The sequence below is a fragment of the Euprymna scolopes genome, chromosome 33 (assembly GCF_053919585.1).
Source record: "Euprymna scolopes isolate OS-2025 chromosome 33, ASM5391958v1, whole genome shotgun sequence".
NCBI classification, from domain to species: Eukaryota; Metazoa; Mollusca; class Cephalopoda; order Sepiida; family Sepiolidae; genus Euprymna; species Euprymna scolopes.
This window is the reverse complement of record NC_136514.1, coordinates 81489256-81512409: the sequence shown is the minus strand read 5'-3', so window position 1 is coordinate 81512409 and position 23154 is coordinate 81489256. Positions and strand designations below refer to the sequence as shown.

General features: G+C 35.1%; 1 protein-coding gene across 2 annotated transcripts in view; it reads left to right on the top strand.

Annotated features, from left to right (window-relative positions):
- Positions 1–23154, top strand: part of LOC145258327 (unconventional myosin-XV-like) — a 597738-nt gene that overhangs the window by 214328 nt on the left and 360256 nt on the right. For both annotated transcript variants that reach the window (XM_080116477.1, XM_080116478.1), the window contains exon 19: positions 497–617. In XM_080116477.1, the coding sequence (XP_079972603.1) occupies positions 497–617 (121 nt within the window). The remainder of the gene's footprint in view (positions 1–496; positions 618–23154) is intronic.

The following is a 23154-nucleotide window of genomic DNA, read 5'->3' as shown; positions in this document are numbered from 1 at the left end:
CCCACGACGTAGTATAAACGCATGTTACTGTTGGCCGGACGCCATATTGAATAACGACTCGAGACAAGGGACATAACTGAATATATAGATGAAGGCCGCCAAGTTCGATAACTCCAACTTTAAGTCTGAATAATCTGAATAAGGCGAATTATTAACCCTCATCCCAACAATTAAGAAACATACTTATAAAAATGTACCAAATATTCCAAATAATATAGGATGACAAAAAAAAAACTAAATAAAAATTAAAAAAACAATTTTCACAACGTTTCGAGTCGTGTAACCTACAACCTTCTTCAAAAGTATCTTGTCGAACTCACAAATCTTTCTGTCAAACTCGGGAATCAGCACGGAATTTCAAACGGAACCCTTTATTTAATTCACGAGTTTAGGTTGCTCTCATTCGTTTACTTCACATTTTATTTAGTCGAAAGACAAAAATGCATGATTTGAATTTCAAAGTGAATTTTTTTTTTCTCATTTCTTTTTTTAATAGATACCAATGTCTGCTGAAAGAAATGGTAAAAGAATACCAGATGCCGAATGAAGTGTGTACAAAGATTTTGGCGACTATCTCTCCTGCGAGTGAGCTTGATTATCAAGTGGGAGCCAGTAAGGTGAGTAGTCTGATTTGTGAAAGTGTCTTCATTTTTCTCTTAGTCGCCTTTGTAATAGAAATCATCATTCTCGCAAACGGTCTCGTGTTTACTTTGCCTGTAAAATGACAGCAGAAAATGTGGAAAAGAAGAAAAAACAGGTGTAATTTTGTAGGTCGCTCATTGGTGAACGTGTGGCATTAATTTGCATATGTGCACAATCGGTGACTATTAAATGGGACGAATTCTAAAGCATGGGGGGTTGAGTTTTGTTTGTTGTTAGACAGCTTCGAATGAGAACAGACGGCGGAAGATAATTTTGAATACACGAGGATTTATTGCAAGTTGAGGAGAGAAGGGAAAATAAGAATTTTTGTGTGTTGTATCGACAAGAGGACAGTTTAATACTGCCACTTTTTGGTTTGTTTCCTTTTCATTTTATCCCCCTTTATCTCTCTCTCTCTCTCTCTCCCTCTTTTTCTCTCGCCACACTTTTCCCTTGCTCTTCTCCTTTTCTCCCCTTTTTCTATTTTTTTTCTTTCTCTCCCCTTTTTCTGTTTTCCCCTTCCTTTTTTCCTTTCCCTTTTTCTCTTTCCTTTTCTTCTCTCTTACTTTTTTCTCTCCCTCTCCCCTCCTTTTCTCTCTTTCTCCCCTCCTTTTCTCTCTTCTCCCCTCCTTTTCTCTCTCTCTCCCCTCCTTTTCTCTCTCTCTCCCCTCCTTTTCTCTCTCTCTCCCCTCCTTTTCTCTCTCTCTCTCCCCTCCTTTTCTCTCTCTCTCTCCCCTCCTTTTCTCTCTCTCTCCCCCCTCCTTTTCTCTCTCTCTCCCCCTCCTTTTCTCTCTCTCTCTCCCTCCTTTTCTCTCTCTCTCTCCCCTCCTTTTCTCTCTCTCTCTCCCCTCCTTTTCTCTCTCTCTCTCCCCTCCTTTTCTCTCTCTCTCTCCCTCCTTTTCTCTCTCTCTCTCTCCCCTCCTTTTCTCTCTCTCTCTCTCCCCTCCTTTTCTCTCTCTCTCTCTCCCTCCTTTTCTCTCTCTCTCTCTCCCCTCCTTTTCTCTCTCTCTCTCTCCCCTCCTTTTCTCTCTCTCTCTCTCCCCTCCTTTTCTCTCTCTCTCTCTCCCCTCCTTTTCTCTCTCTCTCTCCCCTCCTTTTCTCTCTCTCTCTCTCTCTCCCCTCCTTTTCTCTCTCTCTCTCTCCCCCCTCCTTTTCTCTCTCTCTCTCCCCTCCTTTTCTCTCTCTCTCTCCCCTCCTTTTCTCTCTCTCCCCTCCTTTTCTCTCTCTCCCCTCCTTTTCTCTCTCTCTCTCCCCTCCTTTTCTCTCTCTCTCTCCCCTCCTTTTCTCTCTCTCTCTCCCCTCCTTTTCTCTCTCTCTCTCCCCTCCTTTTCTCTCTCTCTCTCCCCTCCTTTTCTCTCTCTCTCTCCCCTCCTTTTCTCTCTCTCTCTCCCCTCCTTTTCTCTCTCTCTCTCCCCTCCTTTTCTCTCTCTCTCTCCCCTCCTTTTCTCTCTCTCTCTCTCCCCTCCTTTTCTCTCTCTCTCTCTCCCCTCCTTTTCTCTCTCTCTCTCTCCCCTCCATCTTTCTCCCTCTCTCCCCTCTCTTTTCTTTTCTTTTTTTCTCTTGCATCCCTTTTCTCCCGCTCCCTTTTTTGCTGTCTCCCATTGTTCTCTTTCTTTTCCTCTGTCTCTCCACTCATTTTCTTCCTCTTTTATCTCTCTCTATCCTTTTTTTTCTCTCCCCCCTTTTTTCTCAAGTTTTCTCCCATTTCCCACCCTTTTTTTCCCCTCTTTTTTCTCTTTCTCTCATAAAAAATCGATAATTCAAAAAACTATTTATCTAATCAAGTAGAAGTTTTGCATAATGGTTACTGTCATCAAAAATGCCAGAAAGCTTTCTACTGTTTTTTTTTTCTCCCTCGAATAGCTAGACTTTAGAATTCCCTTCCTGCTTCCCTAACTGTACTGATATGCAGGTTTAAATGTAACGTAAACCAATATCTTGTTAATCTTTCCTAGGTATTGTCCTAAATAGTAGCCCCTTATGTCTAAGTGGCGATATGCCTTGTTAGGTTAATGTAATTGTTTTTTTTAAATATCAATCCAGAGAAAATTTGAATTGTAAAGGCTTGCAGACGAAGATGAAGATTTTCCAGTAGGTAGCTGATCCGAACGAATTTTGAAGACGAAAAGCAAAGTTCCTTTCTGTGTAAAAACAGAAAGTTATGTGCAGAAATTCTAAACATAGTCTATATTATGGATTGATTCCGGTTTCTGATTGGTTGTATCAGAGCATGCTTCCATCCGATTGGTCAGTTGTTATCACATGTGTTTATAAATAGAACCTTCTAATTTTTCTAATTATTGTAAAAATATTGCAACATAAAATTTAATTTTAAAAAATATTTTATGTGCCTTTTTTCTTTTCTTTTTTTCCTTTCTTTTTTTCTTTTCTTTTTTCTTTTCTTTTCTTTTTTTTCTTTTCTTTTTTTTAATCGTAACCGTTTGATGCAACAGACGCAGTTTATTTATGACAACTTGCTGTTGTAAATTCAAAATAGCATCGTCTAGGTCAGATAGTCTGATATCACCATTTTTTTTATTGAAGTAAACATCAGATTAATAATAAAAGATACACTTATAATCGATGTATAGTAGCTGTCATGTAAGGGTGCCTGTGCGTGGAATTTTTGTGGCAAGAGTGATGATGCAATCTCCAACCACACCTCTCCTGAGTTGGCGTTGTTAAATACTAGTGGCGAGTGAAGGATCACAACGACTGAAAACAATGCCGAGATAAGCGGAGGAGCGCATACAACACCTAGAATTCCCAAATGGTCACCCATCTGGTACTAGCTGGGCTCAACATTGCTTATCTTCGGTGATTTGATGAGAACCTGTATGTCAACGTAATTATGCCGTATATTGTTTGCATAACACACACACACACACACGGTGCTGGATATGACCTTAAACTATATCCGATGGTGAGGCCCCAGCTTGCAGGCCTTAGGGAATGTGGAGCCACCCTTTAATTGCCATTGCTCCCAGGCCCACTCTGACCCGGAGTGGCAGTACCTGTTAGGGAAAAAAACAAATATACTATATTAAAAAATCGTTCTTCAAAATTACCTGATTCGGCATTAAATAACCTGAAAAGGGTTGATATGCCATAAAACAAAACAACTAACACACACACACACACACACACACACACACACACACACACACACACACACACACACACACACACAGAGTTGACTCATGTACTTTTTCTCTGAAACATAACAAGCAAAGCATTAATATTTGTGATCTTAAAATTTCTTAAATTCAAACTTTCTCTTTGTGGAACTTATCGTGAATTAATAATTGTTTATTTGTAATAAAATAATGAGAGCGGTGGCATTTGCAATCACGACCGCTAACAGCGTTAGAGTAACACAACATTTGAAGCTGTTGTAAATGCGGCAAGCTTACCTAGTAGTATGTTAATCAAGTGTTTTTTTTTTTTAAGAAATGGATGTGCTAATATTCATGTAAAAAGAAATGTAATTGTTTATTTGATGACAAAAATAGACTGTGAAACAAACGTGTCTCTATTTACTAGCAAAAGTATGCTCCTTCGCTTTGCACCTTTTTATTTAGGATGGCGCTATAAATCTGGCCATTATTTTAATTCATTATTCCCCTAACTTTGACCCTAACACTCTTATGTCTCAGTAGCAATGCACGTTGTTTGAGGTGAGCATAATTAAAAAAAGAAAAAAAGAAGCAAATATTGTCTAGTCAGACTAAAATATCGTTTTATTTTTTCAGGGTCCTGGATATGACCTTAAACTATATCCGATGGCGAGGCCCCAGCTTGCAGGCTTTGGGGAGTGTAGACCCACCCTTTAATTGCCATTGCTCCCAGGTCCACTCTGACCGAGAGTGGTAGTACCTGTTAGAGTCCAAACTATGGGTTAAATAGAAACCGACTTGAAAACAAAAAATATATTCTATTTAACAATTTTTCTTAAAAATCACTGGATTCGGCATTAAATAACCTGAAAAGGGTTGGTATGCCGTAAAACAAAAAACGACCAACCGCTTTTGTCAGATCTGTTGATTTGTATGTCTAAGATAAAAAAAAAATAAAAATAAAATAAAAAAAACTCGACACGATAAATTTATAAATTTTAGATTAGTTTTTACTGCTGCGTCTCGAATGGTGATTAATTTTAAAAAAAAAAAAATTAACCCTGTTTCTCCGCTTCCTGCTTGTCTGGTTATATTTTTGTGGTTTCTTTTCACCTTTCTTTGTAATTTACCAGACGAACACCATTTTTCTATCATTTTTTAATCGAAATTTTAACCCGATATAGTTTTGTTGGGCGAGGTACGAAACAAATTATTTCGCTTCATCTTTTTTTTTTAGGTTCAATAAACTTTTTATTTATATATGTTTTATGAAATCATGTACTCCAAAAAAGATATTTGAATAAGTGGCCTGGCAAGGTCATAGGAGAGACAAAAAAAACAAAAAACAAAAAAAAACCCTAAGCAAAATTCATCTTAAAGCAGCAAAACGGAAACTTGCTTGCCAGGACACTATATATACAAATGTAAGCAAATTAGGCATATTTTACTAGTTTGAAAATATAGATTCTTTTTTACCAATTGTCATGAAAATTTTAACCATATAATAGGTTCATAATCTTCAAAAAGCCTGCAAATTTTCATGTAGTTTCGTCCCATAGAATCAAAGATATGAGTATTTCAATATTTAATTTGGCTATCAGTGTGTGCATATATATATATATATATATATATATATATATATATATATATATATATATATATATATATATATATATATATATATATATATATATATATATATATATATATATATATATATATATATATATATATATATATATATATATATATATATATATATATATATATATATATATATATATATATATATACTAGCATAGTTGCCCGGGTGTTTGGCGGTGTATGCTAAGCAAAAAACAAAAAAAAAAACGGTCAATTTTTTTAAACTTTGACCCCTATTATGACCCCTTAAAATTTATTGTTTGGGGGCTCAAATCGAGTTATTAAGTTAGATCCATGTCCAAGAAACCTATATCTAAAATTTCAAGTGTTTAGAACCCAAATTCTCGGAGGAGCTTGGTAGAGTTCTCAAATGTCAAATCGTTGAACGTTGACCCCTTAACAGCAAAATTTTTGGCCGAAACACGATCACATAGATTTTCCCAAATCTCAGTACCCTGTATATCAAATTTCGAGTCTGTAGACTTAAAATTAAGAGTTATTGCGAAGGAAAATGTATACAGACACACAGTCACGTTCACTTATATATATAAATCAGCTTTTTGAGCAATTTTTTAAGTTCCAAATTTCAGGGACTATTGATCAAAATTTAAGGCTTGTTGGAAAGCTAATGACCTAACTTGTTTAGTGAGCTATGTGACATTTCCCCTTAAGGTCGCACATTAAGGGGATCATCCAGAGCCTATTTTTGGCTCTTTTTACAGCCATAAAATGTTTCAATCATAGTAATTTGTTTTCCTAGTTTTGCATGTGAATTACGAAATATCCGATATTTTCCCCCAAACTTCCGGCCATACGAAAAATGATTCATTAGAATAATAATATAAAGTAAAAACAGAAGTTTTAGCTTCCCACTATATATGAATTATTTAGATCGAAATCAGTGGTAGCAGTCCTAGCTGTTTCCGTTTGTTGTTCAAGTCTTCCTCTTCTTTTCGGTCCTGGATATAACCTTAAACTGTATCCGATGATGAGGTCCCAGCTTGCGGGCTTTGGGGAGTGTGACGCCATCGTTTAATTGCCATTTGCTCCCAGGTCCACTCTGACTCGGAGTGGTAGTACCTGTTAGGGTCCCAACTATGGGTTAAATGGAAACCGACTTGAAATATATATATATATATATATATATATATAATTTAAAATTTTTTCTTCAAAATCACTGGATTCGGCATTAAATAACCTGAAAAGGGTTGATATGCCGTAAAACAAAAACAACCAACGAATCCTCTTCTTTTTAACTATTTTACTGGGCTGGCGGTAGCACCCATTAACAACCGTAGTTTAATTGTTTGTTTGATTTTTACTTTCCACCAAATCGTGTTAAATCAAATTCCAGTTTTATGTCGTCTTATTTTAAGTGTTTAAAACAAAGCAATTACGACTTTTTTCACTTCTTCACTTTGAGTATTGTCATGTTAACAACGGCGTCTGGAATAGACATCCCAAACTCCCCACGTTAAGAACTGCTTTCGGAATAGACACCCCCAACCAACCAATGTGAAGAATGGCTACGGGAGTAAACAACCACCTTCTTTGGGGGGGGGGGAATAATTCCCCCAAATTTAACCGTGATAATCGTCAACATACCCATCCGCAGATGCTAAAAAAAAAAAAAGAAGAAAAATTAATAAAAATTGGGAGTGGCAGTGTCGGTAGGAGAGAAGTAGATTTGTTTATTGCGCATGCGTACAAACCTGACAGCCAATGATCTCTCTAAGTAATTGTCTCCGCAAAATTGGAATGGGATTCTCTTAATCAGAAAACCAGTCATCATTCTAAACAAAATTGTTGAGGTGGACCTAATGTAAAAATATCCCCCCCCCCTTATCAAAAAAGAGTTTTAAAAAGAAGCAAAAGTAAACAGCGGTTTTACTAAATATGTACAACCAAAATTATTCCCGATCAATGTCTGACTGACTGCTCCTGCTGTTTGTCATATAGAAAAAAAATTCCCTAATTAAAAAATAAATAAAATGAAAAAAATTTTTTTTGGGATGAAGACTTTTAACAGATTCTACTTTTTACAAAGATTTTCTAGTGTTACGTTGAGTTACAAAATTCAAATATTAAAAAAAAAAAATGGCCATTTGTAAAATTTAATTTGCAAAAAAAAAAAAATCTCTGTGCTGAAAATTGTGACTAATTTATTTATTTATTTACAAATATTAAAAAAATAAAAAAGTGACACATTGGGTTGAAAATAAGTCTCAGTCTTTAAAAATTTGCTAAAAATAATCGCGACTAAAATGTTATTGTTTATTTTAATAACATATTTGCGCTGGCGGACTTAATAGATCGCTCGTGTAAGAGGGAACATTTAATAAAAATCAGGAGCTTTCTTTAGTAGTTATCTGTTTAGGTATGGACTTAAAAAGATAGTTGCTAAAAATAACCTCTGGAAACTTCTGAGTAAATTCGTTTAATCAGCAGTAGCGGCAATTAGTCGTACATTGATCGTACATAATTTTTAGTCGTACATATTTAGTTTCTTAGGACAGATTTTTCATTTGGGTGGTGGTGGGGGGAGGTAGTGTCGTGTACATACTTTGTACATGTTTACATTCCCAAACCATTGCTGTGTTTGTGAGTCTTCCGGACGTTCAAGCAAAGACGGTAAATACGTTATGTATATAAAGCTGTTTACCTGTGTACGTTGGTTCCAGTAATTAAGGTTATCATTATTTAAGTGTCTGTTCATGAGTGGTTAAAATATTTATATTTCCGTTCTTTTTGTTTTTCAGCGCTAGTGCTTCGTGTGGAGACTTTGTGTAAACTTTTAGAAGTGTTCATTTATTAGCCAATTAGAAAGGGCGAAACATTGTTAGGGAGCCGTTATTATTTAGTATTTGGAAATCGGAAAGAATGTTATATGTAAGTTTATCTTAGCCAATTATAGAGGGTGTAATCACACTATAGTTGAAAATGTAGAATAGGACCAACTGGTAGTAATAGTAGGACTAAATATCTAGAGAGAAAAGTAGGGATGTTTCGATTGTGATGCTCTTTGGATGGAATGTAGCATTTTAAAATTACGGCTGAATGTATCTGAAATGGTGGTCGAAAGCTATATAGTGGCTAGATGTATTAAATTTGTATGTGGCATCTGGTGTTGCAAATTTAGTATGATTTGGTATAGAGGGGAATTTCTGCAGTCAAATTATTATATAGGAGATAAGAAGTACAAGGTGCTTTCGATAAATTTCCAGACATTTTGTACAGGCATTTAAAATTGTCTTCTGGTGCTACCAGATCAGGCTGTCTAGTGGCTTCCTGAGACGAAATTTCTGTTTTCGTTTTCTATTCTCTTTTGTAAAATTTAATTATGTTCTGCAAAAACAAAAACAGCCCCCTTTCCCTTCCTCTCCTTTTTTTTTCTTTCCTCCCCTACTTCCCAACGGCGGGGCATTAGAATGCACCGACTGTCCCCCTGCAGAGAGTAAAAGCCTCTCAAAGGGACCACCTGTTGGCCGTGGGTGGCAACCCGTAATGACTCGGAAAAGGATCCTGGTGGCTGAGCAACTGATATCTAGGGAAATTAAAGATATCAGTTGCAACACTCTACTTTGGCCTCATACAAGGCTAGACAGGTGGTCAGAGTGGCTCGATCCGATCAATCGGCTAGTTACATCAAGCCCTAACACATCTACTTTTCTATCAATTACTTCTAAACCGTAACAAACACAGTTCTACTCTATACCACTATAAACTATATACATTCTTTCCCCTCTTTTCTATGTGTTAGAAGGCGGTGGCTAGGGTCAAATGTGCCAAATGATTAAAGTCATGACATGGCTATATAGTGCCGGAAGTTACCACAAATGACTTGGATTGTATAACTAAAGGATTATGGGTGCTCATGGCTCCCATTTGGGACATGTATACTGTTTATGTAGCCCTGGCATGACAAGGCGAATGGGTTTCCCCCTTAACATGCCCCAATATTGGACTCTGAGGTGGGTAGGGAGCATAAGCAATGAATTTAAAATATATATATATATACATGGCCAATTATAAAAACTCCAAGTGCCAACATGTCGACTCGGATAGTTCAGATAATGAACTACATCAAACATCCTCAAAATTTATTGTATTGGAATTCACCAAAGAAACCAAAATAACTGACTTATCACCGTTTATTATACATAAAATTATATTGGCATATATTACCCCCAAAAATGTAAAAACTTTAAAAAAATAAAACCCTACTGGTGGAAGTGGAAAGAGAAAAACATGCCACTTTTCTCCTAGGAATGAAAACTTTCCACAACAAAAATATCAAAACTTGTCCACACAAAAATTTGAATACATCCAAATCCAAAAGTGTAGTAAAATCGAAAGACCTCTCAATGTGCACTATTGAAGAGATAACAAAAGAACTTAAAAACCAAGGAGTAATAAACGTTAAAAGAATTACAATAAAAAAAGAGAATCTGGAAGAAAGAAAAGGAAGTAGTGTCAATAAAGCATACTAAAAACATCTCCTTCCTTGAAGCCAGGAAAATAGTAGATGGATACATGAAGGAAAAGACGTACTCTCAAGTTGTATATCATCCAACATCACTAACCAAGACTCCAAATACGAAATACTAATAAACAAATTGTTACAATTGGGACCAAACGACTGGCCCAAATTCATAAATGAAATCAAACCAAACATATCATCAAAAATTAATAATCCCATTAAATCATTAACTAATCTTGTCAATAAAACAAATTCTTAACCAAAATCAGAACATCCATGGATACAAAGTCGATCAAAAGAAAGACCATAAAAATCACCAGTACGCCGTGCAGATGCTGAAAAAGACGAAACTAAGGAAAAACAAAATCAATTAAAAGAAAGACCACACAGGTCACCAATACGTCTTCTCCGTGGTGAAAAAAACACACTTGAAAAGCAAACAAAAGATACATCTACCAAAAAACAAAATAATATAAAGAAATTACCACAAACAGAAGCCACTACTACTACTACTACTACAAATAGATTTACGGAATTAGAAGACATGGGAACTGAAGTTACTCCTCAAAAAAAAAATCATCATGAATTACAAGATAATTATTTGTCTCCAAGAAACCTTTCTTAAGAATGAGAACAATTTGAATATAAAACACTATCAACAGTATAACTACATTCATAATACAGGACTTAGAGCCTCTGGTGGTGTATCAGTATTCATTAAAAATAACATACCCCAGAGCCAAATTGAATTAAAAACAAATTTGTAAGCGGTTGCCATAAGAGCAACTTTACACAAACCGATAAGCATTTGTTCTTTATACATACCTCCACATGAACAAATATACATGAAAATGAATTGGAGAACTTAATAGAACAAATACCCAAACCCTTTATTTTCCTAGAGGGACTTAACTAGTCACAACACCTTATGGGGATGCAAAGAAACGGATAGAAAGGGAAAGAAAATTGAAAGTCTAATAAATAAAAATGAGCTATGCTTGTTCAACCAAAAAGAAGCCACTCACATCAATCCAACAAATGGAACGCTTAGTTCGCTTGATTCATCATATGTGACCCTTCCACTTATCTGGATTTTTCTTGGAGCGTTTTCGACGATGCCTGTGGTAGTGATCACTATCCAATCATTCTCAAAAGCCATGAAAAAATATTTCAACATCCAAGATGGAAGCTTAACAAAGCCAACTGGGAAAAATTCAAGAATCTCTGCTCAGAACAATTGACAGAAAACAACATTGATACAATCGAAACATTTAAACGAACATTAATATTAATAGAAGAGTGCATTCCCAAAAACACTACTTCAGGAAAAAAGAATAGACCATGGTTTAACAAAGAATGCAAAGAATCAATAAATCTACGAAAAGCAGCATTAAGAAAATTTAATAAAGAACCAACAACAAGCAACTTAATTGAATACAAATTGCATAGAGCAAAATCACGCAGAATATTAAAGAAAGCCAAAAAAGAATGCTGGCAAGAATACGTCAGCAAGATCAATGTTTCCATTAAACCAAAGACAGTTTGGGAAATGGTTAAAAAATTTCTGGAAAACATAACCCGATACCAATTAAACATCTTTTTACTGAAAATACCAAAATAACAGAAACGAAAGCTATAGCAAACAAATTAGCCAAAACATTTTCAGGAACTCTTCTTCAAAAAACTATAACAAAGAATTCCAAACCATCAAGGAAAATATTGAAAAGTACAAGCTAAACTTCAATTCCAAAAACCTTGAAGAATATAATAAACCTTTTTCAATAAGAGAATTGGAAAATTCCATAAACAAATCACACAACGCAGCTGTAGGACCAGATGAGGTCGACTATAGTTTTTTGAAAATACTTCCAAAAACTCCATTGGAACTTTTACTAAAAATCTACAATGATATTTGAATTAAAAAGAAGTTCCCAGAATCTTGGAAACATACAACGATTATTCCAATACCAAAACCAGGAAAAGATTCTTCAGATCCTGGAAATTATTGACCAATTTCACCAACAAGTTGTATGTGCAAAACATTAGAGCGAATGGTAAATCATCGCCTAATTTGGTATTTAGAAACAAACAAACTAATAACCAATGCACAATGTGGTTATCGTAAAAATCGTGGATGTCTTGATCATTTGGTCAACTTAGAATGCTATGTCAGAGAAGCCTTCATAAGAGGGGAACATGCCGCAACTGTCTTTTTCGATCTAGAAAAAGCTTACGATACTTCCTGGAAATTCGGAATTATGAAAGATCTATTCGACTTTGGACTTAAAGATAGACTTCCCGAATTTATTCAAAATTTTTTAACGAACAGGACCTTCAGAGTATGCATAGGGTCTACTCTAAGCGATATAAATAAACAGGAAGGTGTGCCACAGGGTAGTATATTATCAACAACCCTATTTAATATAAAAATCAGCAACATAGTAAAGGAATTTACTCCTGACATAAATAGAACATTGTACGTGGATGATTGCTCTATAAGCTATCGTTCCAAGCGCATCCATACTATTGAAAGAAAATTGCAACACAGCATAAACAAAATGAATAAATGGGCAAAAGAAAATGGTTTTAAATTTTCAAAAAATAAAACCAAATGCATTCATTTTTGTAATCAACACAAATTACACAATGATCCCGAATTACAACGCCATGGAGAAGATATCCCCTTTGTTGATGAATACACGTTTTTAGGAATGGTTTTTGATAAAAACTAAATTTTATTCCCCACGTAAACTATGTTAAAAAAAATGTAATAAAACACTGCAACTTCTGCGTGTTGTGGATACAAACTGGGGAACTGACAATCAGACCTTGTTAAACCTGTACAGATCCCTAATTCGATCTAAAATTGACTACGGCAGCTGTATATACGAAGCAGCAAGAAAATCTTATGTTAAAATTTTAAATCCCATTTACCACACAGGACTGAGACTTGCACTGGGAGGTTTCAGAACATCTCCAGTAGAAAGTTTGTATGCCGAAGCAAATGAGCCTCCACCTAACCTCAGATATAACAAGTTAGCACTGCTATACTATACAAAATTGAAGGCAGATCCCGACAATCCTGCGCACGACTGCACTTTTTATCCCAAATATAAACATTTATTTAAAAACCAAAAAAAAAGCCATTAAAACATTTGGCCTCAGAATGGAACCTATTATTGAAGAAGCAGAGATCCCGATAACACAAATTCAGAAAGCATTTACTCCTAAAATACCTCTTTGGAACATTATAGTACCGATAATAGACTTAAGCCTCTGTAATTACAAAAAAAACAAAAAAACAACTCATCCTATAAACTTCAAAGAAAAATTTAGAGAAATCACAGAAAAATACCCTGGACACATCTGTATTTATACAGATGTGTCCAAAGAAAACAACACATCAACCAGTGCAGCCATAATCAACAAAAATAACAAAATGCCGCCCAAAAAGCTGCTCAATTTTCACTGCAGAAATTACTGCTATAAATCTAGCTCTAGAGCTAATCAAAGAAAATAAAACTGCAAACTTCATCATCTCCGATTATCAATCTGTCATCAGAGCGGTTAAAAATAAAAAAAGTAAATAACCCCCTAATTTCAAACCTACTCACAAATTTTCAGCAACTAAAAAACGAAATCATACTGTTGGGTCCTCAGCCACATTGGCATACAGGGCAATGAACTAGCCCACACAGCAGCAAAGGCAGCCAATCTATCGATCTCACTTTCAAAATTCCATATACAGACATCAAAAGAAACATCAATATATATCAATATATATATCCAAGATAAGTGGCAGTTCTATTGGAATAACTTCCCAAATAACAAACTTTTCTGAATTATGCCCAAATTAACAAAACATGAACATCAAAAAAACAAACAGAAAACAAAATGTAATTTTAACAAGACTTAGAATAGGTCACACACACCTAACACATTCTTACCTCCTAAAAGGAGAAACTCAACCCCAATGTATTCGCTGTCAAGCACCACTTACTGTAAAACATCTACTAACTGAATGCATACATCTTTCACAAATCAGGAAAAAACACTACAAAGAAATAGATCTTCAAAAAATCTTTGAAAAGAACAATACCGTGAAAATCTTATCTTGCATCAAAGAAATAGGACTCTTCCAAAAAATATTACCCCAAAAAACCTTATATTCTGCAAAAACAATCTGCCTTTTCCCACTTTTCCATCCTCCTATTTTCGCCTTCTCTTTCTATCTCCCCCACTTACTGACTGGTTTTCAAACTTAAAATGCACTGATCAATAATTCTGTACCCCTTTTTCCCCTCCTATTGCAAAATCTAATCATATTCTGCAAAGCAGAGAACAAAAAAATGACAAAATCCACTATAAAACAACCAAACCAAAAGCTACAAACTAACGATTGAAAGAAAATCTTATAAAATAGCTGGATACAACATCGAATGCTATTCCCAAAATAACTGGATTCTGCATTAAATAACCCACAAAGGGTTGATATGCCGTTAAACAAAACCAAAAAAAAAAATAATAAATAAATAAAATAAAATTGTCTTATAAGATGACTGACCAATTTTTATGATTTCAAGTTCAAATAAACAGCTACAGCAGGAATTGGAATACACCCTACTAAAGCCTGATTGTCACAGATGGTGAATTTCAAAACTGCAGTCTGGATGTGAGAACACTTTAGAAGAACGATATGCAATAAAATTCTGTTTTAAACTTGGAAAAAATGCCACAGGAACGTATGGAATGCTTCAGACAGTTTTAGAACTGTCTTACATGGATCGAGCATCAGTTTTTGAGTGGTAGAAGACATTCGAAGAAGCATGGTAAGAGGAGGAGAAGTAAGGAAGTCAGAACACCAGAGTCGATTGGCCAAATAAAGAATTTCATAGATAAGGACTGTCGTGTGTCTATAGAGACAGTAAGTGCACAGTTTAATATCAGTGCAGGAACTGTTCACACAATTATTTGCGAGGAACTGAAGATGCAGACGATTTGCGCAAAGTTTTTTCCCAAGCGCTGGCGAGAGATCAGCAAATACTCGACGGATGGCGGCGATCATGTGAGCTTTGGTGTTGTGGGAGTTTATGTTGGTGATGTTCTCGACGAATGATCAAACAAAGTACTCCTGCGGGTTCAGGTCGAGCGAGAAAGGAGGCCAGTGAGAGAAGGATACAACGTCATAACACTCCTTCTGAAGCCAAGTCTGGGTCTCTTTGAACTTGTCATAACTGTGATTGGTAGAGAGCATGAGTTGTACAGCGGCGCATCTCCGTTCTCGATCATTGAACATTGTGTTACTTTCAGACATGATAGAAGGCTTCTATCACTCTTGGGATTTGTACACAACTGACCAACTAGTAGATGACCAACTAGTAGATGATCAACTAGTAGATGGTTTGCGACAAAAAAAAAAAAAGAAAACCGGTCTTTATCAAACGGAAATGGAATGCTGTCTTTTCTAGGGCGACAATTTTATCGTTCTACCCTGTACTATCAATAAAAGTGCTCATACGAAATAGTCTGGAAACTTATTAAAGGCACCTCGTAATTCAAAAGCATTCAACATCCTAGATAAATTTATGTGCGATAACTAGTTTTTTTTTGTTTTTTTTTAAATTTTTTTAATTTTTTTATTCTTTATTTTTTGCTGCGTCTGTTTTTTTGTTTTTTTTGTTGTTTTTTATTTATTTTTTTAAATTTTTATTTTTATTCTTTCTTTATTGCTGATTAACTTCAATAAAAAAAAATGTTAATCCACTCGTCTGTTTATATTTCTGTCTAGAGGTGATTGAATAATATCTTTGCTCATGGCAGGACTAGTTGTGAACGACCATCCGCTTCGCGTACCCGGAAGTGACGTCATGGAATAGTTCATTATTCCCGGTAATAGGGGTGCGTCCCCAACATTTACCAACATAATGTGTCACATGAGGATGGTAGTGTGGTGTTGGGTTCTCAAATTTTCGAGGTGTATCTCATCTCCAGGAGGAAGAATATTAAAATAAAATGTACATATATTTTGAAAATATGATAATAGTGAAGAGGATGCTGTAGTTTGCTTGAAGCATTGTGCGTAATGTTAAAGGAGTTATGTTTGAAGGCTATGACAAAAGAAAAACACCGTTGTGTTCGGGGGGGGGGGGAGCAATCATGACGATATTGAAGGATTTATTAACTGTTGGGGTGTTAGTGGTTGAATAAATTACAAGACACAGTAACTCCCACGTAAATCGTTTCTCTTCCCCAGAAGTGACGTCATGGACTAATTCATTATTCCTAGTAATAGGGGTGCGTTCCCAACATTAATTTACTTGATGAATACCTATCCATGGACAGAACCATTAATACCTCGTATGGCATCCCTGGGTAAGCTACGCTTGTTTCTTCCAAAGGAGGAAGTTTACAGGGAATATTAAATTCACAAGTGGTCCCCAGCCGTATGAATATCCTAATTCTGGAAAGACGGCACACAGTGCCAAGCATTTCTAAATGGTCACCCATCTAGTACTAGCCAGGCTCCACGTTACTTAACTTTCGTGACCTAATTAGAACCTGTGTGTCAAAACAATTATGCCGTATGTCCATGGCGAGTAAAATTTTCAAAGAGCTTTGCACCACTTTTATCTTTATTTTAATTTTAATCAAAATACATGATTTGGGGTTCTAGAAAATGTGACAAATTTAAAGATTAAGCTTAAGGAGTCTTAAGAAGAAATTAAAATTCAAGTGTTATGTAAAAAGGGACAAACTCCAGTAAGTAAAAGAGCAAACTAGATAAGTTGAAAAAGATATTTGGAAAAGGTTAGAATCGAACCCAGTAAAAAAGAAAAGTTTAAAAAAAGAATATATATTGAAATCCTAGGAATGTAGAAGGATTGTCATTGTTCTTGGAAATAACTAAATATTATTTATGTCAGAGGTAGATATCTAATTTAGGAATGCAGTCGATTATTCATTCTTTTAGAAATAACTGGATATTAAATATGTCAGTTAAAAGAATGGACAATACGAGTTTAGAAATAATGATTAACAAAATAGGGTAAAAACGATACAATTCAATTTAGGAATTTCTTTGTTTTGTCTATCATCTTGTAAACAAACTTTGTATAACTCTCTTCAAGTATTACGTGTCCCCATCCGCCATTATCAATAATGTATCCCCCTTCTCTGATGTTAAAAGAACTATCATCATCATCTTAAAAGAACTGTCCGTCCTGTTCCCATCATCAATAATGTAACTGTTGTGGAGTACAAATCACCCCTATTTCAGAACTAAGTGGAATCAACCAGTGGTATGAATACCACTGGTTTCAGAGTCTAGATGAAGACATTCATACCATGTTTGACCGCATGCTACGAACACGTTCCTCTCATACCACTTTAGTGGATCCTGTATTCTTTATGATAAATACATATTATATTTTATACACTTTACACTACTTGTGGTTTCTTTCATTTGTGACCCCTAGCACGGGGCTACAACAGTAACCCTCTTCTGTTTTAATAAGAACTGTTGCATAAATATCTCTGCTCTGCATAAATAATATAAAGTCCCCTGGAATCGTCACAGTCGTCGTGGTGATGTAAACCGTATGTAACTATGTCGTTATCATCTTCTGTATTAAGTGTCTCCGATATGACCCCCCCCCCCCCCATTGACTACACAACTCAAGGAATCTTGCTTAATTGATGTCTAATGACCATGGATTAAATTCAATGTAAATCTGAAATATTTGAATTTATAAATAAGAAACATTGTTCCCCTCCCCCGTTAAAACCATTTGAAATGTAAGGCTCCAGCTTAAGAGGCCTTAAGAAGAAATTGAAATTCAGGGAATCTTTCTTAATTAATATCTAATGACTATGAATCAAATTTAATGTAAATCTGAAATATTTGCCTTTTCAAATGAGCAGTTGTGCCCATATTATGCCCTTCACCTAAAAACACTTTAAAATATTCTAAAAAAAACAAAAAAAAAAAACAAAGCAAAAAAAAAAACGTGAAATTTTGGGTACACTTATTAATTAATGTTGCTTTATTTATCTCTCTCCCATGGCAAGATGATGGGACACGAGGGTTGGAAAGTTGAATTTCAAAAACCAACGCCCTAGAGAAAGAGTACTACTCTAAGCCTGCAAAAAAAAGCCTGGTCAGACCTGTTGGCATTCCCTGGTAAGGACGCCTCAGGCAATTACTTGTAAACTAACTCCTTTCTCAAGATGCATAACGTGGAAGGGTGGACCTTCTAGAACTATACAAATCCTAAGCCATAGCTCAGGGAACAAATCATCTCAACAATGGCTGAGACTCTGTTGGCTTTGAAGTCGAGAAAAAAAAATAAAAACAGCTGGACTTTCTAATTAATTTCTGTCTAATTTAACAAAAACCAGAGATATCTAAATTTTCATAAAACAGATAATTTCGATTCTAGAAAATCTCTAAACTTTCAAGGAATTTTGTTTAATTTGTGTCTAATGCCTATGGATCAAATTTAATGCAAATCTGAAATTTTTGTATTTTCGAGTGAGAGGTTGTGCACATCCCCTAAAACCCTTTAAAATATTCTATAAAAAAAAAAATGAAATTTCGGAAATACTAATTGATGTTGAGCTATTTTCCGCAGCAAAATGATATAACATAAGGGTTGGAAAGTCGGGTTTCAGAAGCCAATACCCTAGAGGAAGAGCAATCTGGCCTGCAAAAAATGCCTGGCCAGTTCTTTGGCATTCTCTGGTAAGGGTGCCTCAGGCGACTAGCAATAAACTAACCCCTTCTCAAAGGGAGAAAGTAAAACATGGAAGGTGGACCTCCTAGAACTGCGCAGAACCAAAGACTTATTAGCGATATCTGAATTTTCATAAAACAGAAACTAAACATAGCTCACATTACTATTCCCTTACCCTTAAAATTCATAATGATCAGTTAATTAGTTTATAATAAAAATTTCAAATTCATGATGATCAGTTAATTAGTTTATAATAAAAATTTCAAATTCATAATGATCAGTTAATTAATTTATAAGTGAATTCAGCACATAGGAATTTATAGACATAGTTAACTTTTTCACCCATTAAAAACTGGCAAAAGTTATGGTGCATTGACTTGGAATGAATGCTTTATGCTAAATTGATGGTTGAATATGGTTAAATTTGTGCTCCTTTTTGCATAAAATACTAATCGCTATTAATGCCCCCTCGACGTACATATCTCCGACAAACTCGCTTAGCAACAAAATCTCACCCTTTCACTATCGAGGTCCCTAAATGCCAGAAAGCTTTCTATTCTAATAGTTTCTTCCCTCGAACAACTACACTTTGGAATTCCCTTCCTGCTACCTGCTTCCCTGGCTGTACTGATATGCAGAAGTTTAAATGTAATGTAAACCAACATCTTTTTAATCTTTCCTTGGCATGATCCCAAATTGTAGCCCTTTCGTCCAAGTGGCGATATGCCTTGTTAGGGGGTGGATGCAAGTAAAAAAAAAAAAAACATCCCCAACTGCGCATCAAATGGATACCATAATATTTAGTTCGCTAAACCTCATCATAATAAAGGTCCATACAAAATTTCAACCAGATTGGCCCAGTAGTTCCCAAGAAAATTTCTAGAGTAATTGTGGTGACTAATCCTTATTAATTCCTGTGTATCAAAAGAATACTATAATCCTTAGTTCGCTGTACCTTATCATGAGAAAGGTTAATTCAAAATTTCAGTCAGAGTAGCCCAGTAGTTTCTGAGAAAAAGTGTAATGTATAGACATACAAATATGATACATAATTTTATATAGAAAGTTTTGTTATAGTTTCTGGCCAAATATATTTTGAAGAATTTTGTGAATGGTTGGCTGGAGAGTGTGCATCTGATGGGGATGGGGGAGCATAGGATCGTTAAAATTCCATGACCACTAATATGCTGAAATTGCCCCTCTAGGGTCACTCCTTATCTGTCGTCAGTTTCGATGGTTGGGTCACGTCATCAGGATACATTCAAACAGATTACCTCGAAAAGTTCTCTTCGGTCAACTTACTCACGGGTGACGAAACGCTACATAGACTGCGTCAAGCTCACCCTCAAGTGCTGCAATATCCCCTTCAATCTTTTGGAGACTTTGGCAACGGATAGAGACAATTGGCGCTCCACATGTGATAGCGGGCATTAAAATCATTAAATTAATTAAACGAAAATTAATTAAAATCATTAAATTAATTAAACGAGCATTAAAATCATTAAATATGTATTTTATTATTATTACAGTGGACGATTTTGTTGTAAATAAAATCAAATAAAAGCGAGAATTAAACGAATCGTTTTTTGGCATCAAAAAATAGACAAGCACTTTCCGATTCCGATACCCTCAAAAGTTCCGATTTTTTCGATTCCCGATTCCGATTAATCATCCCAACACTTATATATATATATATATTATAATATAAAGCTGAACGTCTCTGTGTGTCTGGTCACGAATAGGCTCCTATATGGTTGACTATTACAAAAAACTGATCACATATAATGATAGATGTATCGAGATACAGGGATGGGTATGTTTGATCTGGCAGAACGGTGGTTCATTAAAATTGTGAGGGTCTGCATTCGCGCCTGGTCCACAAAGTATGGAAATAAAAAATTAAAAAATTAAAAAAAAAAAACAAAAAAAAACGTTTACAAGGGTTTTTGATATAGATGTACATAAGAATACTTTGATAAGTATGTTTTAACTTAAATAGGGATGGTATAATAAAATTGTGGGGTCTGTGTTCGCGCCTGGCCTCCATAGAATGAAAATAGGCACAAACTTTAATAAAGACTTTTCATATCTATCTGCGTAAGTATACTTTGATAATTATGTTTCAGTTTGAAGAAATATGGTATGATAAAATTATGGGGTGTTCGTTCGCACCTGACCTCCATAGAATGGAAATGTCACAAAGTTTAACAAGGTTTTTAATATATATCCACAGAATATTGTGATAAGTGTTTCAGTGTGAACAGGTATGGTATAATAAATTATGGGGTTTATCTATTTTATTTTTATTTTCATCATATTTTACTTTGGTTTTGATAACCCCAAATTCAAAGCTATCTCTTTACAACCCTTCCTTTTCATAACCTATCATAAATCAGAGGCTGTTTTTGAACCCAGTCAACGACGGGTACATTTGCTAGTATATATATATATATATATATATATATATATATATATATATATATATATATATATATAATGAAAATTTAATCATTAACATTTTTCATGATTTTTGCATATGACCACGTTCATTAAAAGAAAAACAACATATCACTGTACTGTTCTAATAAAGAAACCCGCTTTTGACAGCCGTTTCTCCATTTTTTCAAAACAATCAATGTTTTACATGCATATCTTAAATCTTCTGGAACAAATGTCGATATAAACAGATCAGATGATTGAATGAAAGAAAGTTTGGTTGTACGTAGAATCCATAGGTTTCCTCTACCATTCTTTACAAGTACTGTCAATTAATTCATTCACTCATCTGTAGGTAATTAATCTGATCCGTTTATATCGGCATTTGTTCTAGAAGATTTAAGATATGCGTGTAAAATTTTGATTGTTTGGAGAAACGGCTGTCAAAAGTGAATCTCTTTATAAGAACAGTGCAGGATTATGTCATTATTTTTTATGAACGCACAGAAAACAACATGGCTGACGAGAGCCTAACATTATTTACAATTTACCATTAACTGATTCCCCCTTATGTTAGGCTTGAAACCGACGGTACCAATGTTTTTCTGGCCTTCTGTACAATTTTAAATTTTAAATAGTAAGCTATTATATTGAAAAGGTTTTTCTTTGTGATCGAGCAATTTGTTGGAATTCTTTCCCAAAAAGCAGTACACATACACACATATATCTATTAATATAAAGCTGTGTGTGTGTGTCTGTCTGGTCACGAATCGCTCCTATATGGTTGACTATTTTAAACTGATTACATATAATGATAGAAGATGTATCGAGACACAGGAATGGATATGTTTGATCTGGCAGAACGGTAGTTCATTAAAATTGTGAGGTCTGCGTTCGCGCCTGGTCCACAAAGTATGGAAATAAAAATTTACAAAAAAAAAAAGTTTACAAGGGTTTTTGATATAGATGTACATAAGAATACTTTGATAAGTACGTTTTAACTTAAATAGGGATGGTATAATAAAATTGTGGGGTCTGCGTTCGCACCTGGCCTCCATAGAATGGAAATAGGCATAAACTTTAATAAAGACTTTCCAAATCTATCTGCGTAAGTATACTTTGATAATTATGTTTCAGTTTGAAGAAATATGGTATAATAAAATTATGGGGTGTTCGTTCGCACCTAACCTCCATAGAATGGAAATATGTCACAAAGTTTAACAAGGTTTTTTTAATATATATCCACAGAATATTGTGATAAGTGTTTCAATGTGAACAGGTATGGTATAATAAATTATGGGGTTTATCTATTTTATTTTTACTTTCATCATATTTTGCTTTGGTTTTGATACCCCAAATTCAACCCAAATTTACAACCCTTGCTTTTCATAACCTATCATACTTTCATAAATCAGAGTCCATTATCTGTAGGCTGTTTTTGAACCCAGTCAACGACGGGTACTTTTGCTAGTGTGTGTATATATATATATATATATATATATATATATATATATATATAATATACACACACACACCCACGCGTCCTACTTTATTCTTGGTGATCATTAGCCTACCACAAAATTGTAATGTAAACACACTCATCCGAAATAAACACCTTGGATCCAAATTGTACAATAATGCACACAGAGGTGAATATACGTAAGTGGGTAGAGGTATGAATAATGGTGGGATCGGGGGATGTTTAACGTACTGGTCATGAGCCTCAACTCATTAAACATCACGCGTTAGTATGTTCTGAGATTCAATCCCACCTGGGTGGATCCGCGTGTGCATACCTGAGGGATAAGCATTCAGGTGGAACTGGTAATAACGCACAATACATATTGGAATGACCCTCGACCCTCCCCAAGCCTTAACCTATCCCTCATAGGCGTGTGCGAGAGTGTGAACACAAGATAAATCGGAAGGTGTGACCTGAAAAATGAAATCCAGCCATAACATTTGTCCTAAAGCAAAATTGCATTCATTAACGCCACCATGAATGAAGTTTCTCTTTCCCCCCCCCCCCTATAAACAGCAGAGAACATAAAAGATTGTCTATAAGTACCAACGTCCCTTGAGAAAAATGTATTTCATACAATAA